Here is an 18826-nt window from a genome sequence, read left to right as displayed (position 1 = left end):
GGGGCAGCAGCTTTGCTGAGCAGCTACTGATCTGATCCTGAGTGGGCCTTTTGCCTCTGTAAAGGGATTCTGAGGGATACTGGGAACTGATATTTTTGAGCACTTACTGAATGCGAGGCAGAACACCCTGTGTATTCCAGGCATTTTCACTTAATCTTCTGTGGAAGAGATAGACATCTTGTATAGAATATTTGGCTTTGTCTGGGGCTAGGTGAGGGGAAAAAGGGGAGAGAAAGAAAACGTTATATAGACAAGTGAATGGAAGCCCAGAGAGCTTAAAGAACTCATCAAAGATGCAGATGCTGATATGAGGCAGAGCTGGATTAGATAGAACCCAGACCTTCCTGCTACGAACGTTTCCTTTCCTACACACCCAGTAGCCATGACTACATTCCACCGCACAGTCTATTGGGTATAAAATGTGGTGATCAATAGGGTCTTCATGGAGCTTTTCTCTGACTTTGATTGTAAAAACAACTAAATATCTTTAGGACACTACAAGGAACGATGTCACAGCGGACCAGAGATGAGCTTCATCCCTTAGATAAACAACAAGCACATACATGGTTTAAGTAATGACATGTGCTTTGAAGAAATAGGGAGATAGACCCAGTTAGGGACTTTTAATTAGGAACATTTAGCTTCAGGCCCCACAGAGTCCCCTAGCTGGTTCCTCCTAAATTGACTGTTTTCCAGCTCACCCCTGAGGCCCTGCTCTCTGAGTTTCTTCTCCCTAAACAGGTTTGAGAAGTTTTTCAGGGCACCCTTCCCCCTGAAGTGCATTGTTCTCCCATGAACAGTCTCCCCTCTGAAGCCGAGAATGTCCTCCCCAGGGCTCCCTCCAGCACCACCTCCCTGAGCCCTCCCCTAGGGCTCTGTCTGGTCTTAGTGTCAGTGAAAAGTAGGGTAGTAACACCTCCCAGCCTTCCTCAGAAGGGATGTGGGCACTTCAGTCACTGAAGTGGGGTTAGATGAGCTGAGTGGGACGAAGCTGCCACCATTGCAGTGAGGGACGACATTTGTCTTCTGGCTGAAGGTTGACCATTGGCATCTCTATTGATCTTGATTCAGGCACGATGAAGATTCCAGTTATCCGCCATGGCACTGACCTGTCCACTTTCACATCTGTGTGGTGTGCAACACGGCCATCAGACCCAGCTTCTGCCACTCCTGGAGTTGACTACGTTCCCAGCTCTAGGAAGGTGGAATTCGGGCCTGGTGTCACTGAGCAGGTGCGTATTCAACAGTCAGAGCACCACGGAGTCACAGGGCCAGTGATCTGTGAATGTTGTGTTTAGTCTATTTTCCAAGCTCTTTTGAGGACTCTAAACTCCCTTTGTAATATTTTTAATACTATCCTTCCTTTCTTTAAAAACATAAATGTATTATCCTTCCTTTCTTTAAAAACAAACATGTAAGCAAGAAAACAAACTTATGAGAGGATCTTCTAAAAACTCTGCACATCACATCTTTGACATCACATGATGGCATCACAGGTTTAGGATAGAGACTTCCCTTGCTTGATATAAATACTTAGAACAAACTCCTGGGAGCATGTAAGAAAGTAATTATCATTTTATGGATTTTCAAAAGATTTGCTTCAAGACCACCAAAGAAAGGAAAGTGCCACTTGGTTCTGTTCTCCCAAAGGCAAATGGGCATTTGGTGTTGGGCCCGCTGTGACGTGTGCTTTGATTTCTCTCTTAGTTTTGCACCTTGACTATCTTGGATGACACTCAGTACCCAGTAATTGAAGGACTAGAGACGTTTGTGGTTTTCCTCAGCTCAGCACAAGGGGCCGAACTGACCAAACCCTTCCAGGCCGTGATTGCAATTAATGACACATTCCAAGATGGTAAGAGATTGGGGGTGCCAGCTGGCGGTTCAAACTACATTTCTGTTTTTTTTTAACTTCCACATATGTAACATTGGAACTCATTGACATTTTCACTGAAGAAACGTGTGTGTGTGTGCACATAGGTGCTCAAGCCAAGATGCACACGCTTTTACTTAGAAACATGGACAAGTACCATGCATCTCTCTGATGCTCTGCCAAGCACGAAGAGGTGTACAAGCTTTGTGTTCTGTCCTCAAGAAGTTCAGTGTTTAGTTGGAAGTGCAGAACATGAAACAGAAAAGTTAGAATCTAGCGTGATAAAGGACCCAATGGTATTATAAGTCCAGTACTGTGGGAGCAGAGAGAACCGAACAGTAACCGTCTGTGGGAAAAGTCATAGATTTCTGAAGAGGTGATATTTAAGAAGACTCTTTAGGTGTGATAGTAGTCACCTAATGGTTAATAAAGGAGAGGGTATTTGAGTGGGGAGAGATGTAGTATGTGCAAAGAATAACATGTTGAGATGCATATTTGGGAGGGAGGGAGACACTTTTTCTTTGAAAATGGCAGGAAGCAAATAGATGAATGAATGGAAAGACAGGTTCAGGCATGATGAAGATTCCAGTTATCCCCAGCGACACTGACCTGTCCATTCTGAGAGACCCTATGTCCCTAAGCTAGGGATCTAGGGAGCAAAGGGAGCAATACATACTTAGACACAGAGGAGCAGTGTTGGCGTGACTTGATGCAAATGCATAGCACCTACTCAGTCAATCAGCATTGAGCTGAGGGAGCCGGGGGGCCAATACCAGCAAGCACTCCACAGGAGAGACAAGGATGCGGCCCCCTCCAGTGTTCCTCACTGGCTGTTATTGAAGTCTCAGGCATGAGAAAGTTCAGCACAGCAGAAAGCTTCCAAGAGAGAATAAAGGTTAAAAAAAAAAAAACCTAGTGTATCTTTAGCTGCATGATTAAACTCTGAACATGTTCTGTTTGCTGCACTTCTGTTTTGCCTACATCTTATCTCTGCTAATATATGACTTAGGGCTGGGACACTAGGCTGTGTCTAGCAAATATTGTTTTCAGTATTCAGGGTCGGCAGTGGTTCTTGACTTTATCCCAGATTACTCTGTCCTTAGTGTCTAGCTTCTTAACCCTGTGCTCCGTCCTACAGAAGGGTGTGATTTTTGCTTTAGAAAGCAAACATCAGCAGTACTGTAGGAGGTGTGCAGGCATGCATAGAGACAGGAATATAAAGAAAATGTTGTGACCTAAGTGACCTGAGGAAGGACAGGTACAGACAGCTGGTTCTCGGAAAGAACTGATGAAATTTAGAATTATCAGAACTTTAGAATTCATTCTGTGGGTTCTAGAGTTAAATGGAAAAGATCAAATCAAAACTTCAGGGAGGGCCCCAGCAGGTGACCATAGAGCCCAGAATTAAATTTCCAGTGCCCGAAAAGTCCTCAGGCAGCCCAGCAGGATAATTTTTGATGCTTTTATTATTCTAAAATAACTTATATATACATGGGCCATCCAGATAGTATTCAGCCATGTAATGTGAAAAATAAGAGACATGTGTGGCTGGATACTTTCCAGACAACCCTTATATCATGATAAAAAATTTAAATGGCAAAAAGAGTTTACTATGAAAATTAAATCTTCCTTCTATTCCTTTCTCCCAATTCTCTAGCACCCAATACTAGAAGACACCTATTTTATTTTATTTTATTATTATTTTTTTTGGAGACAGAGTCTCACTCTTGTCACTAGTGCCAGAGTTCTGTGGCATCAGCCTAGCTCACAGCAACCTCAAACTCCCAGGCTCAAGTGATCCTCCCAGTTCAGCCTCCCACATAGTAGGAGGAATCCCAGGTGGCTGGGACTACAGACACCTGCTACCACCCTGGCAAAGTTTTTTCTATTTTTAGTGGAGACAGAGTCTCACTTTGCTTAGGCTAGTTTCAAACTCCTGAGCTCAAACAATCCTCCTGCCTTGGCCTCCCACATTGCTGGGATTACAGCTGTGAGCCATTGCACCTGGCCTAGAGACACCATTTTAGCCAGGTTTTTTGTTTCCTCTAGGAGGAAAATATATATATTTATATATATTTATATACATACATATATGTATATCATACACACATACATATACACCTGCATCCAGAATAATGGTAAGTTATTTGAAAGCCAAGTTTATGGAAGTATAACTTTCATAAATGAAAACTCACCCTATTTAGTGTACCGTTCTCTGAGTTTTGGCAAATGCGTGCAGTGATGTGCTCACCGCCACAATCCAGATGTTGAACAGTTCCGCACTCCACAGAATTCTCTCATGCCCCTTTGTAGTCAGCCTCTCTCCAGGCGCAAGCCCTGGCAGCCACTGATCTGTTTTCTGTTCCTGTTATTTTGCCTTTTCTAGAATGTCATGTAATTGGAACCATGCTATGTGCCATTTTGAGTTTGGTTTCTTAGAAAGATGCCTTTGAGAGTTCTGCATGATCTTACATATATGAGTAGTTCATTTCATTTATTACTGAATGGTTTCCATTGTGTGGACATACCAGAGTTTGTTTAGCCATTCATCTGTTGAATGACATTTAGATTGCTTCAAGATTTTGGCAATTATGACTGAAGAGGATACAATTATTTGCACATAGGTTTTTATGTGAATGTAGGTTTTCATTTCTCTGGGATAAATACTTAGGAAGGAGGTTGATGGGTGACATGGTAAGTGTACGTTTGATATTGTCACCTTTTAGTGTTTTTTAAAAGTTATTCTAGTGCTTGCTTCAGCAGCACATATACTAAAATCGAAACGATAAAGTTATTCTAATAGGTATGTAGTGATATCTTGTGGTTTAAAGTGATTTCCCTGGTTGGACACAGTGTTTCATGCCTGTAATCCTAACACTCTGGGAGGCTGAGGCAGGAGGATCCCTTGAGCTTAGCAGTTCAAGACTAGCCTGAGCAAAGCGAGACCTCATCTCTACAAAAAATAGAAAAATTAGCCAGGTGTGGTAGCAGGCACTTGTAGTCCCAGCTATTTGGGAGGCACAGGCAGGCACTTGACACCAAGAGTTCGAGGTTGCTATTAGCTATTATTTGATAACTCCATGCACCGTGTCTAGCTAGGGTGACAGTGAGACTCTGTCTCCAAATAAATAAACAGATAAAGTGATTTCTCGTTGACTAATGACATTGGCACCTTTTTGTGTGTTTGTGCCATCCATACATCTTCTTTAGTGAAGTGGAATTCTAATATTTGCCCTATTTTTGACTTGTTTTTCCTTTATTATTGCATTGTTGTAGATTCTGGACAAAGATCTGTGTTTTACAAATATTTTATCCCAATTTGTTGCTTGTCTTTTTGTTCTGTAAACAATGTCTCTCAAAGAGCCATCGTTTTTCATTTTGAAGCAGTCCCATTTATCAATTTTTCTATTACAGATCATATTTTTAGTGTTGTAGCTCAGAAAATCTTTGCCTATCCGAAGGATACAGAAGTTTTATAGCTTCAAGTTTACATTTATGTCTGTGATTCACAAAATATTGACTTTTAAACCACAAACAAGATTTATAACAATTACACTATTTAATATTGCATGTTACTTCAGAGTCTACAGAGCGATCCATTAAACATAATTCACATGCTTAAAACCCCGTGATTTTACTTTTGTTTTTATTTAGTAGATAAGGAAACTGAAAATCAGTGGAAATAAGCAAAACACCCGAAGTGTAGTATTAATATCTGGAGAAACCAACATGTATGTCTAAAGTTTTTCTTTTTTCCTAGTAATAACTAACTTTTGTTGAGTCTGTCTGATGTACAGTTCTAGGGTGGAAAGGTCCTACATACGTTATGTCTAATTCTTATAGCCATCCTTCAGCTTGTGGCATTGAGGTTGAATAATCTATATAGATCATACAGAATGGAGATAACGAAGCCCTAATTAAAACCCAGGTTTCTCTATCCAAGTCCAACCTTCTGGTTTCATATCCTACCATGCTACCTTTTCTTTTCCTTTCTTCTCTTCCCTTCCCTTCCCTTTCCTTTTCTCTTTCTTTTTTTTTTTTTTTTTTTTGAGGCAGAGTCTCACTTTGTTGCCCTCAGTAGAGTGCTGTGACGTCATAGCTCACAGCAACCTCAAAGTCTTGGGCACAGGCAATCCTTTTGCCTCAGCTTCCCCAGTAGCTGAGACTACAGGTGCCTGCCATGACACCCAGCTAGTTTTAGAGACGGGGTCTCACTGTTGACCCACCTCAGCTTCCTGGAGTGCTTGGGTTATAGGCTTGAGCTGTAAATGGGCCATGTACAATCAGAGTTCTATGAGAAGTGCTAACAACGAGTGCAGCATAACCAGTGTGAGCCCATTGCCGTGGTGGGGTGACCTCCATCATACAGGTTTTTTCCCCATCAGTGTGGAAAGAGAGGGGCTCTGTGGTCAGGGAAACTGACTCCCAGGGCCAGGGCTGCCACTTCCTGGGGACTGCACTGCCTTCCAGGTTGCTCAGAAAACGCTTAAATAATATGTATGAAAGATGAAAGGCCCGGACACATGCCTGGCTGACACCTTAACCCTGTGCATAGACCTATTGGAGCTGGGCTGGGCTGCTGGGCTGGGCTGCTGGGCTCTGCCTCTGGGCTCTGCCTAAGGGCTGACGACTTCTGGACAGGCGATCAGGAGACCTGGCCACTTCCTTCCTTTTCTCTTTCTTTCTCTCTGTCTTCTCCCTGCCTCCCTCCCCATACAGGGATAGAAGTGAGGGCGAGTATCTTGTTAAAGGGGGAGACAAAGGAGTCTCTTCAGCTCAGGAGGAACTCAGCATTGATTAATGCATGACAATACCTAAACACAACCACTTTAGCCTTTAACTTTCTCAGCTTGTGGCCTGTCAGGCCAGTAAGGGAAGTCCATCTAAGCCTCAGACATCAGCAGTAAGCAGAAAAGCTTCCTTGCTTGTGTTGCCTTTTCCCAGCAGGGAGCTCCAAGCTCCTTTCCTGTCCTCCTCTGCTCTGTGGTGTCATTGCCACCCACCTGTTAACAGCCCAGAGCACTTTCCTGGGTGACATACAGGACCTCACACCACAGAGGTCCCATTTTCTTTAGGTCTGGTGTTCTTTTAAAAGGTTATCTTTTGGCTTTTTATTTAGTGATATTATTAATATAATTAGCAACCATGAAGGTTTCCCCAGATGATGGGATGGTTTGCTTTTAGCCAGAGCCAATAGTTCTCAGAGGGGGTAGGTTGAAAGCAAACAGCTTCCCACGAACTGAGTTGTGGAATATGTGGGTGCTTATGCCCACCCCCGGTCCTTCCTTTCAGGTTCCACAGGGCACACCCAGGAGGTGGCCAGCGTCCTACCACCCCAGAGACTTAGTTCTTCCTTAGGAGGCTTTGACATATGACTCTTTGCAGTGTTTATAAAGAAATTAGTAACCAGCAGTCAATAAAACACTGGGCTTGGAAAGAGAAATATCTTAATACAGAACATTATAGTAGATATTTTAGGAAGTAAAGCGAAAAAAAAGATCCTTCGTATTGAGAATCCTGGAGTTGGCGGTCAACTACAAACTGTGATATATTAATTCCTATCGAAATCTGAGTGCCTACTATAAGCCAGGCGTGATATTGGGTATCACGCATTTATTATCTCCTTAAATTCGATCCTACCAACAATTCTATGTTAGATACTAGTATTTCCAGTTTATATATGAAAAAAAATCCCAAGGCTCAGGAAATCTAAGTAACATGGCCATATGTAACTGCTAATAAGAAACAGGGCTGGAAAGGAAATTCTGGCCTGTCTCATCTGAAGTCCTGGTTTTTAACCACGATTTGGCTGTGGTAACTTCCTGAAGTCAAGTGAGGATTTGAGTCTCCGAAGGAGCAGTGACTCTGTAGGAGAGGGTGCAGATGAGGGCCCGCTGGCCAGTCAGCCTGTGGACGTGTTGTATTAGACCCAAATAGCTTTGGATTACAGGGAATTTCCTTTGATTATTTTGTTTGCTTTTTTAAAATCTGGGAGCTATCACATAAAAATCCAGACCGCTGGCTTGGTTTGAAAATAAAAAGATCTGGCAACAAAACACCTCCGCCCTCTAAGCAGAAGCTGTCCTCCCCTCCTTCACCATGTCCCCACCCTTCCCTACGGTACCCCTGGCCCCACCTCGAGACTTGCCCTGCTGTTTCCTTCTTGGAGCCCTAAGAAGGAAAGTGAACTCTTTTGAGTACTCAAGTCACTATCAAAATTTTTCTCACACCTGTCCCATTTCTTTGCTTCCATTACCTGCCTATATTTGAGATGGTGATCCATCTTGAAATTGAATGAAGGCAGGTGCAAAATTAATTTATTCTAGTTCATTGACACCATACTCACAGTGAAAGCAGTTCTCTTATCTGGAAGAACGGCAGCATGTTTTGAAATTCACTTATCACTGTGACTTGCCAGCCTACGCTGACCGTCCATGGACTCCTGCTGCCAAGTGGCCAAGTAGGGACTGAGAAGGCCTGTGGCCCTGCACCCCTGCGTCTCCCACTAACAGTGCCTGTCTTCCTGTCTGCCCACCCAGTGCCCAGCATGCAGTTTACTAAGGACTTGCTCCTGGTGGGGGAGAAGGAGGGAGTCCTGCACATTCCCATCATCCGGAGCGGAGATCTGAGCTACGAGTCCTCAGTGAGGTGTTACACTCAGAGCCACTCTGCTCAGGTCACCGAGGACTTTGAAGAGAGACGAGATGCAGATTCTTCACGGATTACATTTCTGAAAGGGGAGAAGGTAAGTGGATTCCGTGGTAGCTGAGAGATGGGATTCTCTTCTTCCTTGGTGCCTTGGTCTACAGTGAAATAATTCAGACAAGTTCCAAGAATTTTCAAGATTTTCTTATTTAAGTTGAGCCCTGAATAATGGAGGGGTGAGGGATGCTGAGCCCCTGTACAGTCAGAAATTTGTGTGTAACTTTTCATTCCCCCCAAACTTAACTACTAATAGCCTATGGTTTACTGGCAACCTTACTTATAAACACTCCATTAACATGTGTTTTGCATGTTATTTGTGTTGTATACCATATTCTTACAGTAAAGTAGCTGGATAGAAAAAAATGTTTAGAAAATCCTAAGAAAAATAAAATATATTCACTGTTCATTAAGTGAAATCGTGGATCATCATAAAAGTCTTCATGCTGGGTCAGCTAAAGGAAAGGAAGAAGAGGAGGGGTTGGTCTCGCCACGTCAGAACAGCAGAGGTGTAAGATAGTTTACATCTAAGCGGGTCTGCGTAGTCTAGACCTTTGTTGTCCAAGGGTCAGCTGTAATGGATAGTAGTTTCAATAACGTCGTCTGTTCCTTCTTTGTCTTCCACTTACCACCAGATATACATAGCTTGGTTGAGCTGGGAAGTTTAGATGACTGTGACATGTTTAGAACTCAGCAGAATCAAATGAATCTAAAACTCTGTGAGAGATGAGCATAGTCCACCAGGGTTACTTAGAGAGAAAGAGACAGTTCTCTAGCGCCTGCACCCCCATCCCAGGGCAACACACATCTTAGCGTAGAACCACGTTAGATGTTGAGCAGATTAAAGTCAATGGCGTATTCTCTTGGAGGTGTGCATGAGAAGCCATGCGTATGAATATAGAAACTCACCACTAAATATGGCTGCACCAGAATCAAAACCTGCCACCTCGGTGTACGTCAGAGGTACATACTGAGTCAGAATCACATTTCCTCATTTTTTTAATCCCAGTTTCAGATAATTGAGTCAGTTGCACCCCTTGGTTCAAGGCACATGTCCTCATTGGTTGGTACAAGCCCCTGCTCTTATTTTGGTTGGTTTATTCCTTTTACCCCCATCTCCAGTCACATGATCTTCCCCACCTGTCAGTCTTATTTAACGTGTCTCTCTTAGTTTGTATTTATTCTTAAGAAATCCTTATTCCTTTGTGTGTGCGATTATTAATTTATGACATGCTACTGTGCTAGCTCTTTATCTTTTGCTGATTTTACTCAGCAGTATGTTTTAACATCTTTCTGTGTTGTTTCCATATCCATCTAATCTCTTAGTTCTTAATATTTCATGGTGCATCTCTACCATCTGTTACCCACATGCTCACAGCAGGCAGCTGTTTGGAACATCAGTGGTGGTGCCCACTTGCCTCCTAACACTCCGTTTCCATAAATGACACTTCTGTGCACATCCTCATACACGTCCACTAAGACCTGAGTGAGAATTTCCATGTGTAGATGAAAAATTGCTGGACTGCAGGACACCCATATGCTTAATTGAAATAATTGTGTCAGAATACCTCCCAGAATATCGCTAGAAGTGCATGAGGGTTGCTATAACCCTATATCCTCTCTACCACTTAGCATTATTCACCTTTTGAATTTTTGCTAATTTCATATATATACTTATATTTCATTTGAATTCATATTTCTCTACTTGCTAATATTTTATATGCCTGTTAGCTTAGTGAATTTCCAATTAGCTTAGAAGACTGTTATTATCCTTTGTTCCCTATTTTATTGTATTGTCTTTTTCTCATTGATTTGTCACACTTTCTGGTATATCCTAAATATTAATTTCTTTCCAGTTTTAGACATTTTAGATATTTTAGACATCTTTTCTCTCTCTGCCACTTATCTGTTACCTTCGAATATGGTGTTCTTAGTTGAACAGAAATCTTCAATTTTGATAGAATCAAATGTATCAACATTTTGCCTTGTGATAGTCCTTTGGAAGTTTCGCATCAGAAAACCATCCCCACAGCAGACCCCCCAGATTCTTCCTTCTGTCCATCTTTACTACCAAAAGCAGTGATAGCTCCCTTCTTCAGGGATCTCACGACATTTACACACCTCGGAATCACAAAGCCTTGTCTTTGTTACATACCTTATGGGAGTTTTACTTTGCTAAAACATGTATTCTAAAACACAAATGCTATAGATATAATCATTAGCCTTGAATCTGCATGTCTGCATTTGTCTTAAGTTCAAAAGATAATTCTCTGCCTATCCCAGAGATAGTTTTTAATTTAATAAAATTATAAGGAAGATACAGCATAATAATCTATATTTTACACATGGGATAATCTGTTATTATTTCCAAGCACATTTTGGAATCTTCATTTTCTTTGCCTTGTTAACCACATGTCTCTGTAACTTGTCGTTCAAGAAAATGTCTTTTTTTTTTTTTTTTGAGACAGAGTCTTACTATGTTCCCCTGGGTACAGTGTCATGGTGTCACGGCTCACAGCAACCTCCAGCTCTTGGACTTAAGTGATTCTCTTGCTTCAGCCTCCCAAGAAGCTGGGACAATAGGCATCTGTCACAACACTCGGCTATTTTTTGGTTGCAATTGTCATTTTTGTTTGGTGGGCCCAGGCTGGGTTGGAACCCGCCAGCTCCAGTGTATGTGGCCAGCACCCTACACGCTGAGACAGGTGGCTGAACCATCCTTTTTATTTTTTAAGATCTGAAGAGTAACTACTAAATGTGTGCTTTCCATAAGGAATTCTTACTGTAAGAAAGATGGGAGAGAAAAAAAACCCACAAAATTCTTTAGGAGGTAAAACTAGGTTGGCAGGGTAAAACTAGGTTAGCAGGTCACACAGAAATGCCCCGAGGGCTGCCCTCCCACCAGTCAGTCTGACTGAGGAGGTGTGAGAGTGAAACTTCTCTCTGCTCACATAGCCCTTGCAATGCTCTTGGATAGTGGATTTTAAATTGTCCAACTAAAAATATCCCACTTCTCATCACATAACTCTACTATTGAGGCTGCTGTGTCATCTAAGATGTTGTGACCTTATTTTACATTTTCTCACAGATACAGTCCTCACTAGAGAATATTCCATTTGGGAAATATTTCATTTCTTTCCATCCAGAAGGGGTCTGGATTGTGCTCTCAGACTTTCAGGAATCAGCAGTTTTCAGATGAGATGAAGCAGATTTGAGAATTCTTTAGCATTTAAAAGTATCTTTAACCTAACGTGAAGCCTTTCTGAGTTCCTTATAATACTATTTAATTTTTACAAAGAAAAAAAATAACATTATTCAGCTCTCCAGGAAGTTTAATCAATATGTTAAACTCCTATCATCAGAAATCCACCTGTTATAATATGTACAAATGTATCAAGCAAACAAAACGTGGGGAAGCACACAAATTTTCTACAGGTGCTTTTGAGAGGGCTGTTTACGGATCTTCTTTTTCTGTTTTTTTTTTTTCTTCCTCTCTCTCTTTCTCTCTCTTTGAAGAGCCACTATTTTATTTTTTTATTTTTGGGGGGGTTGCTGAAAATTGATTCTAAATTCTATTTTTTTTTATTTCAGATTAATATAAGGGTGCATATGATTAGGTTACATTGTTTGTATGTGTTAGGAAACCTCTGCGTTGTAGCTGAGCCCTTCACCCAGCAGGTGTGCCATACACTCCTATGTCACACTCCGTAGGTAGGACGGAGCTTACTGACACCCTTATCCCCATCTTCCTCCCCTTTTCTTGAATTTAATTGTTTTTCCTTGCATGTGGGCGTGTAGTTGTTAATCTACTAGTTTCAAATTAATATTGAGTACATAGATGTTTTTATTTTATTTTGGTTTTTTTTTTGAGACAAGGTCTCACTATGTTGTGCTTGGTAGAGTGCTATGGCGTCACAGCTCACAGCAACCTCAAACTCTTAGGCTTAAGTGATTCTCTTGTCTCAGTGTCCCAAGGAGCTGGGACTACAGGCACCTGCCACAATGCCTGGCTATTTTTTGTTGTAGTTGTCATTGTTGCTTAGCTGGCCCGGGCCAGGTTCCAACCCACCAGCCTCAGTGCATTGTGGCTGGCACCATAACCAGTGTGCTACGGGTACCAAGCCAAGATGTTTGTTTTTCCATTCTTGGGGCACTTTACTAAGAAGGACATTCTTTAGCTCCACCCAGGTAAATACAAAAAGTATAAAGTCTTCATCTTTTTTATGACTGAAGAGTATTTCATGATATACATTGCTCCTGTTTTTTATATCTCATCACCAGTAATTCAGAATGGTTTGGAAAGTTCTAACACAAGTCTTCAGATATATGTAGGTCACAGTTAGGCATGAATGATTAAATTTAGACATTCTATTTTATGAACAAAACCTTTTAAATTTGTATCAGCTCACTGATATCTTGCTATAAATTGTAATTTATCTTGTGTCCATGACTGTAGGTGAAGAACTGTACTGTCTATATCCACGATGACTCCATGTTTGAGCCAGAGGAACAGTTCAGGGTCTACCTCGGACATCCTCTTGGAAACCACTGGAGTGGAGCTAGAATTGGAAAGAATACCATGGTCACCATCACCATATCCAATGATGAAGATGGTAACAGAAGCTCCTCTTAGGATGAGGGGACATAAACTAACATTTTCTTAATAATGTGATTATTAGTGTTTTGAGAAATGCAAGTGCTGTAAGAGTGCCTACAAATGGCCATCTATAAATATATAAAATATTGGCCCAAACGATCCATTTGTATAGAACTCCAGTAAGGTCATGGGTATTTTTAATCTCGTTGCTCCCCACCACATTGCCGAGAGATAAGGAATGGGTCTGTTTAAAGGCAAGGACAGAAATGCTAAAACAGAGAATTAAAACCATGTAAATCCCTGTAGTTCAGGAGCAGGACTGCAAATACAGTTGCCTGAACTGATCTAAAACATGCCACCTTCCCAGAAAAGTCTTAATTTCTCAGTTTTCTTCTCTCTAATGGATTTAGCCTACTAACCTAAAAAAATTTAAACTCTATAGTCAGGGTTGTCAAAGAATGGCTCAGGCATCAAGGAAGACAAACCTTGCTTCAAATTGGGACATAATTTTTTTTTTCTAAAATAGATATTTTAATAAGTGAAGAGATACTGTTAGACATAATAAGTGTTTTTATTGAATATTTGCTGTATGCCAAGAATTATGATAACCATTTATATTATTTAATTTAATCCTGAAAGTAATCCCTTGAGGTAGGTGTGATTATCCCTATAGACTGGGTGAACCTCAGCAAAGTATATAAATTATACTCTTGGTTACATAACTCTATATAGCAAAACTGGATGTAAACCATATTGTATCTGATTCTAGAATGTATAATTGTAACTACCATGAGAGTCAGAGAGAAACTTTGGGTTTCTAATTAAAAATTAGGAGCTAACTTGGACATTGTATAAAATAAGAAAAGCCTGTCTTGAAGTTAAATTAGTCCTTTACCCAAGGAAACTCAGGATCAAAGCCCAAAGTGAACCTGTCCCAGGCACCCAGAAAACCCAGTGATTGAGGCTCTAATGGGTAACAAATTTACACTATGTTGCAACAACCCTCTTAGGCTTCAAAGAGCATTCTTATTGAAAACTATGAAGTCACAAATGAGGGTTATCTTCTACAATTAGAAAGGTTTGAGTTTCTAAAAGGTAAAGAGGGCTCGGCTTCTGTAGCTCAAGAGGCTTGGGCCCCAGCCACATACTCCAGAGCTATCGGTTCGAATCCAGCCCAGGCCTGCCATACAACAATGACAATTACAACAACAAAAAATAGCTGGCATTGTGGCGGGAGCCTGTAGTCCCAGCTGCTTGGGAGGCTAAGGCAAGAGAATCGCTTGAGCCCAGGAGTTGGAGGTTGCTGTGAGCTGTGATGGCCAATAGCACTCTACCCAGGGCAACATAGTGAGACTCTGTCTCAAATAAATAAATAAATAAATAATAAAAGGTAAAGAGAATGAAACAAACATAAAGATTAGAAATTTTGGCAATATTCTATAATGTATACTAAAAATGGTATAAAATGTGTAATTACTCTCAAATTTTCCATCTTTTTATCTTATTCTCTCTTGCACCACCACCCCGCCCTTCCCTGTGAGATATAGAAAAGAGGGTATGATTTGAATATTCTGGTAAAAATTGATAAATTATTACATGATATTAATAATTTCCTAGCAATGAGAACAGTACCTCAAAGCAGTTTGCATAGGACAGCAGTTCTCAACCTGCAGGTAGCAACACACAGGAACTGTCATTACAGGGCCGCAGCATTAGGAGGGTTGAGAACACTGCATTAGGAAGTCTTGTGTTCCTTAATTATTCTTGTAGCCAGGCACTGAAAATATCCACATTTTGTTATATAGCTCAAGAAAAGTTAGGAAAAGCTGAGGATAGAGCAGTGAGAACATGGGCTGGGAGTATCCAAAAGACCAGATGAGAGAAGAACTGGGCAAATGTAAGTAGTACATAAAAGAGTTGAATTACAAGCCTGAGAAATTCACATTTCATAAGTGAAAAGCTGACTGATGCAACAGATATTTATCAAACGCCTGCCATATCTCAGTACCTTAATAAACTGTACAAATTTAAAAACACTCAGTGAATTCTGAGGCCATCATGGGAACTTGGACATCATGCATTTCAAAGTCTCGAAAAATATTTGCCCCATTGTATCGCTTTTCATACGGAATGTGTGAAAAATAACTCCTACAGGGTCACAGATAGATTTATTTTTCCAAAACATGGCTTAGTGGGAAATACTGATTGAGTTTTATGTCCAGAAGCCCTTTTGCCTTTGTATTGTTACCTAATGTAAACAATTCCCTCTTTCCATGATAAGGTGTTTTCCTGGGAGTCCGAGTCCTCTGCGCTATTCTAACTCTCTTGTTTTTGCTTCCTTAGCCCCCACCATTGAATTTGAAGAAGCTGCGTACCAAGTTCGGGAACCTGCGGGGCCAGATGCCATTGCAATTCTGAATGTCAAGGTGATCCGCAGAGGGGATCTGAACAGGACCTCCAAGATTCGCTGTAGCACGCGGGACGGGTCTGCCCAGTCTGGTGTAGATTATTACCCGAAGAGCCGCGTCCTAAAGTTCAGTCCTGGTAAATGAACGCCAATCCCAATCTGAGGGTTTAATAGACAATGCCTTGTATTTAAAGCAGCGGTTCTCAACCTGTGGGTCACGACCCACAGGAACTGTATTAAAGGTTCGTGGCATTAGGAAGGTTGAGAACCACTGATTTAAGGAGGAATAAGCAGAAAAACACAAAAAGGGAAACAGTAGTTCCAACAGCATGAAGCACTTATTAAGCACACATGTGAGATTACAGGTAAAATTTTTAATTAGTAACAACGGCAAGAAAAAAATAGATCCCTTAATGTCAGATCATGCTGTGCATCTGGGTTCTTTTAAAAATATTTTTTTTGGTGAGCTTAAGATTTAGTTGAGTTGATAGCACTTGATTTAATTAAAAAAAATGCACATGACTGCTGGTGTTTGGCAAACATTGGGGCAAAGCCCTAGGCTAGGTCTTTCCAGGATAACTAAAGTCTGGAAGGCACAATCTGTGCCTGCAGGTGGGTTAACAGCTACTGAGAAATGGGATGTGCTTTTGGGCTTTCCAAAACAGCTTTATCTCAGAGAGTGGGATTCAGGTCCCAACTAGCTGTTTAACTGTTAGATAAATTAATGTGATGGGGGATGAAGGGAGTGAGATAGGAAACAGGTCAAATTGTGTGGTAGGTTGTTTTTCATGGGTCAAGATCATGGCACCATTCTCAGAGTACCCAGCAATGGGCAACAACTGGTCAGAGAGGTCTTGGCCAGTAGAGAGAGAGAATGACTCCCTCCAAAATGAGGGGGCTGGGGTAGAGCTCTCTGTGTATTCCTCCTGCCTCCCTGGAGTGGTACAGGTTTGCAGCTGTGTCTGCAGGTGTGTCTGGTTGATGTTTCCTGGAAAAGTGATGTCCTCCTTCCCCACCTGTCTTTCTTTATTCCTCTTCTACATAAGGATCTGGGGGAAAGATAGGTCTAGAGCAGTGGTTCTCAACCTTCCTAATGCCACAGCCCTTTAATACAGTTCCTCATGTTGTGGTGACCCCCAACCATAAAATTATTTTCATTGTTACTTCATAACTGTAATTTTGCTACTGTTATGAATCATAATGTAAATATCTGATATGCAGGGTGTATTTAGGCGACCCCTGTGAAACAGTCATTTGACCCTCAAAGGGATCTCAACCCATAGGTCTAGAAGCAGTGACCTAGCCCAGATGTCTGCGGGAGGGGATGAAGGGGACCTTAACTCCACCAGGGATATTTTCACCTTTAGGGAATCATTTTGCAGAAAAGAAAGGAGGTCTCTCAGGTTTGAGCCCTCACCCCCTTCCCACCACTCACCCTCCACATCACTGTCCTTGTGGTGGCAGGTAACCTCTGAGCTGCTCTTCACGGGGGATACCTCGAGGGGTGTGCACAGGTACTCACAGCCAAACAGGAGCTTGTGCATGAATGTAAGGGGGAAGAAAAATTAAGCAAAAAATCTCCTAACCAGGGTGAGGTGTATTTTGGATCATAGATTTTTATTACTGCCAGCCAGCATCAGGCAGGGGCCATTAATCGTCAGACGGTGTTGAGTAGTAAATCTGCAGTACTGAGCAGCGACCACGGGTGGAATTTGGTCTGTAAAACAGATTACTCACTGCAGATGGGGCTAAGTGATCAGCAGCCACCACGTTTATAAGAAATCACTGAAAAGAAAGGGCACATTTTACCATGATAGCAGAGCCAGCCTGCACTCTCTTGGTGATGTCCCCTAACCAGGCCTTTGCTCTCTTCTCATTCTATCCTTGGCAAAGGTGTGGATCATATTTTTTTTAAAGTCGAGATCCTGTCCAATGAAGACCGGGAATGGCATGAATCTTTCTCACTAGTCCTTGGACCAGATGACCCAGTGGAAGCAGTTCTTGGGGACATGACCACTGCCACAGTGACGATTCTAGACCAGGAGGCAGCAGGGAGCCTCATATTGCCAGCACCGCCCATTGTGAGTTGCTTGACCTGCAGTTTGGCTGTGCTGGTCTCGGTGAACAGTCGCTGGGGACTGGGAGGAATAGGACTGGGTATTCTACCTGTTTGCTCCTCTACACAGGGGCTCTCGACCAGGGCAGGCCTGCCCCCCGCACCCCCTCCCCCACTCCCATCCAGAGGACATCTGGCAATGTCTGGAGGCATTTTCGACTGTCTGAACTATCACACTGGGTTTTGTTGGCAGAAGCCAGGATCACTGCTGAACATCCTACAATTCGTGGGACAGCCCCAACGGCAAAAGGGATTATTTGGTGTAGGTGTCAGTAGTGCTGGGGGGGAGAAACCCTGTTCTGACCTAAGAGGAAGACCAAATCATGTGGACATCTTAGTCTGAGACACACAGAGTGTAATGCCGTTGATCTCATTTCTTTGGTGGGCCCTAGAAGAGTAAGAGCATAATACTGCCTCACCTCAAATGCCCCACACCCTCGGCACACCTGCCGAAGGAAGAATCTGCAGAAATGCCAGGCTGTGTTTCCCAACTTGGAAGGAATAGAATGAATGTGCTGCCTTTATAGTTACAGGGAATTTAACCTGTAACAGGGAAGCAATCAACCTCCCTCAATTAGTGTCTTATATCTTAGGAGAGAAAGATGATTTCAAAATGTGCCTCTTATTTGACCGTGGAAGAAATACACTATCTGTGTTTATTCTTCTGCCAAATGTACTACCTCATACCGTTAATGATTTATTTATTTTTATTGTTATCATTAATTTTGAGACAGAGTCTCATTCTGTCCCCCTCAGTGGAATGCCATGGCATCACAGCTCACAGCAACCTCAAACTCTTGGGCTTCAGCAATCAATTCCGTTGCTTTAGCCTCTCCAGTAGCTGGGACTACAGGTGCCTACCACAATGCCCAGCTAGTTTTTCTATTTTTAGTAGAGATGGTGCCTCACTCTTGGTCAGTCTGGTCTCAAACTCCTGAGCTCAGGCAATCTACCCACCTCAGTCTCCCAGAGTGCTGGGGTTATAGGAGTGAGCCACCATGCTCGGCCTACTATTAACAATTTAATGCAATTTTAAACTAACAACTGCCATCCACATGCAGCAAAATGAAAGTGTTCTTCACAGAAGTGATAGGACTCTGATTTAGGAATGCAATTCAAAGAATAAAAAAA

General features: G+C 42.0%; 1 protein-coding gene across 1 annotated transcript in view; it reads left to right on the top strand.

The window, feature by feature from the left end:
* The window catches only part of FRAS1 (Fraser extracellular matrix complex subunit 1), a 430037-nt gene that overhangs the window by 369438 nt on the left and 41773 nt on the right, over nucleotides 1-18826 (top strand). Inside the window, exons 56-61 of the mRNA XM_012805310.2 lie at nucleotides 1072-1232; nucleotides 1708-1855; nucleotides 8413-8618; nucleotides 13032-13188; nucleotides 15516-15716; nucleotides 17473-17660. Of these exons, the coding sequence (XP_012660764.1) occupies nucleotides 1072-1232; nucleotides 1708-1855; nucleotides 8413-8618; nucleotides 13032-13188; nucleotides 15516-15716; nucleotides 17473-17660 (1061 nt within the window). The remainder of the gene's footprint in view (nucleotides 1-1071; nucleotides 1233-1707; nucleotides 1856-8412; nucleotides 8619-13031; nucleotides 13189-15515; nucleotides 15717-17472; nucleotides 17661-18826) is intronic.

The sequence above is a fragment of the Otolemur garnettii genome, unplaced genomic scaffold (assembly GCF_000181295.1).
Source record: "Otolemur garnettii isolate 467f Iridium unplaced genomic scaffold, OtoGar3 scaffold00039, whole genome shotgun sequence".
NCBI classification, from domain to species: Eukaryota; Metazoa; Chordata; class Mammalia; order Primates; family Galagidae; genus Otolemur; species Otolemur garnettii.
Note: the sequence above shows the minus strand (reverse complement) of the source record. Positions and strands in the feature narration are given on the sequence as shown.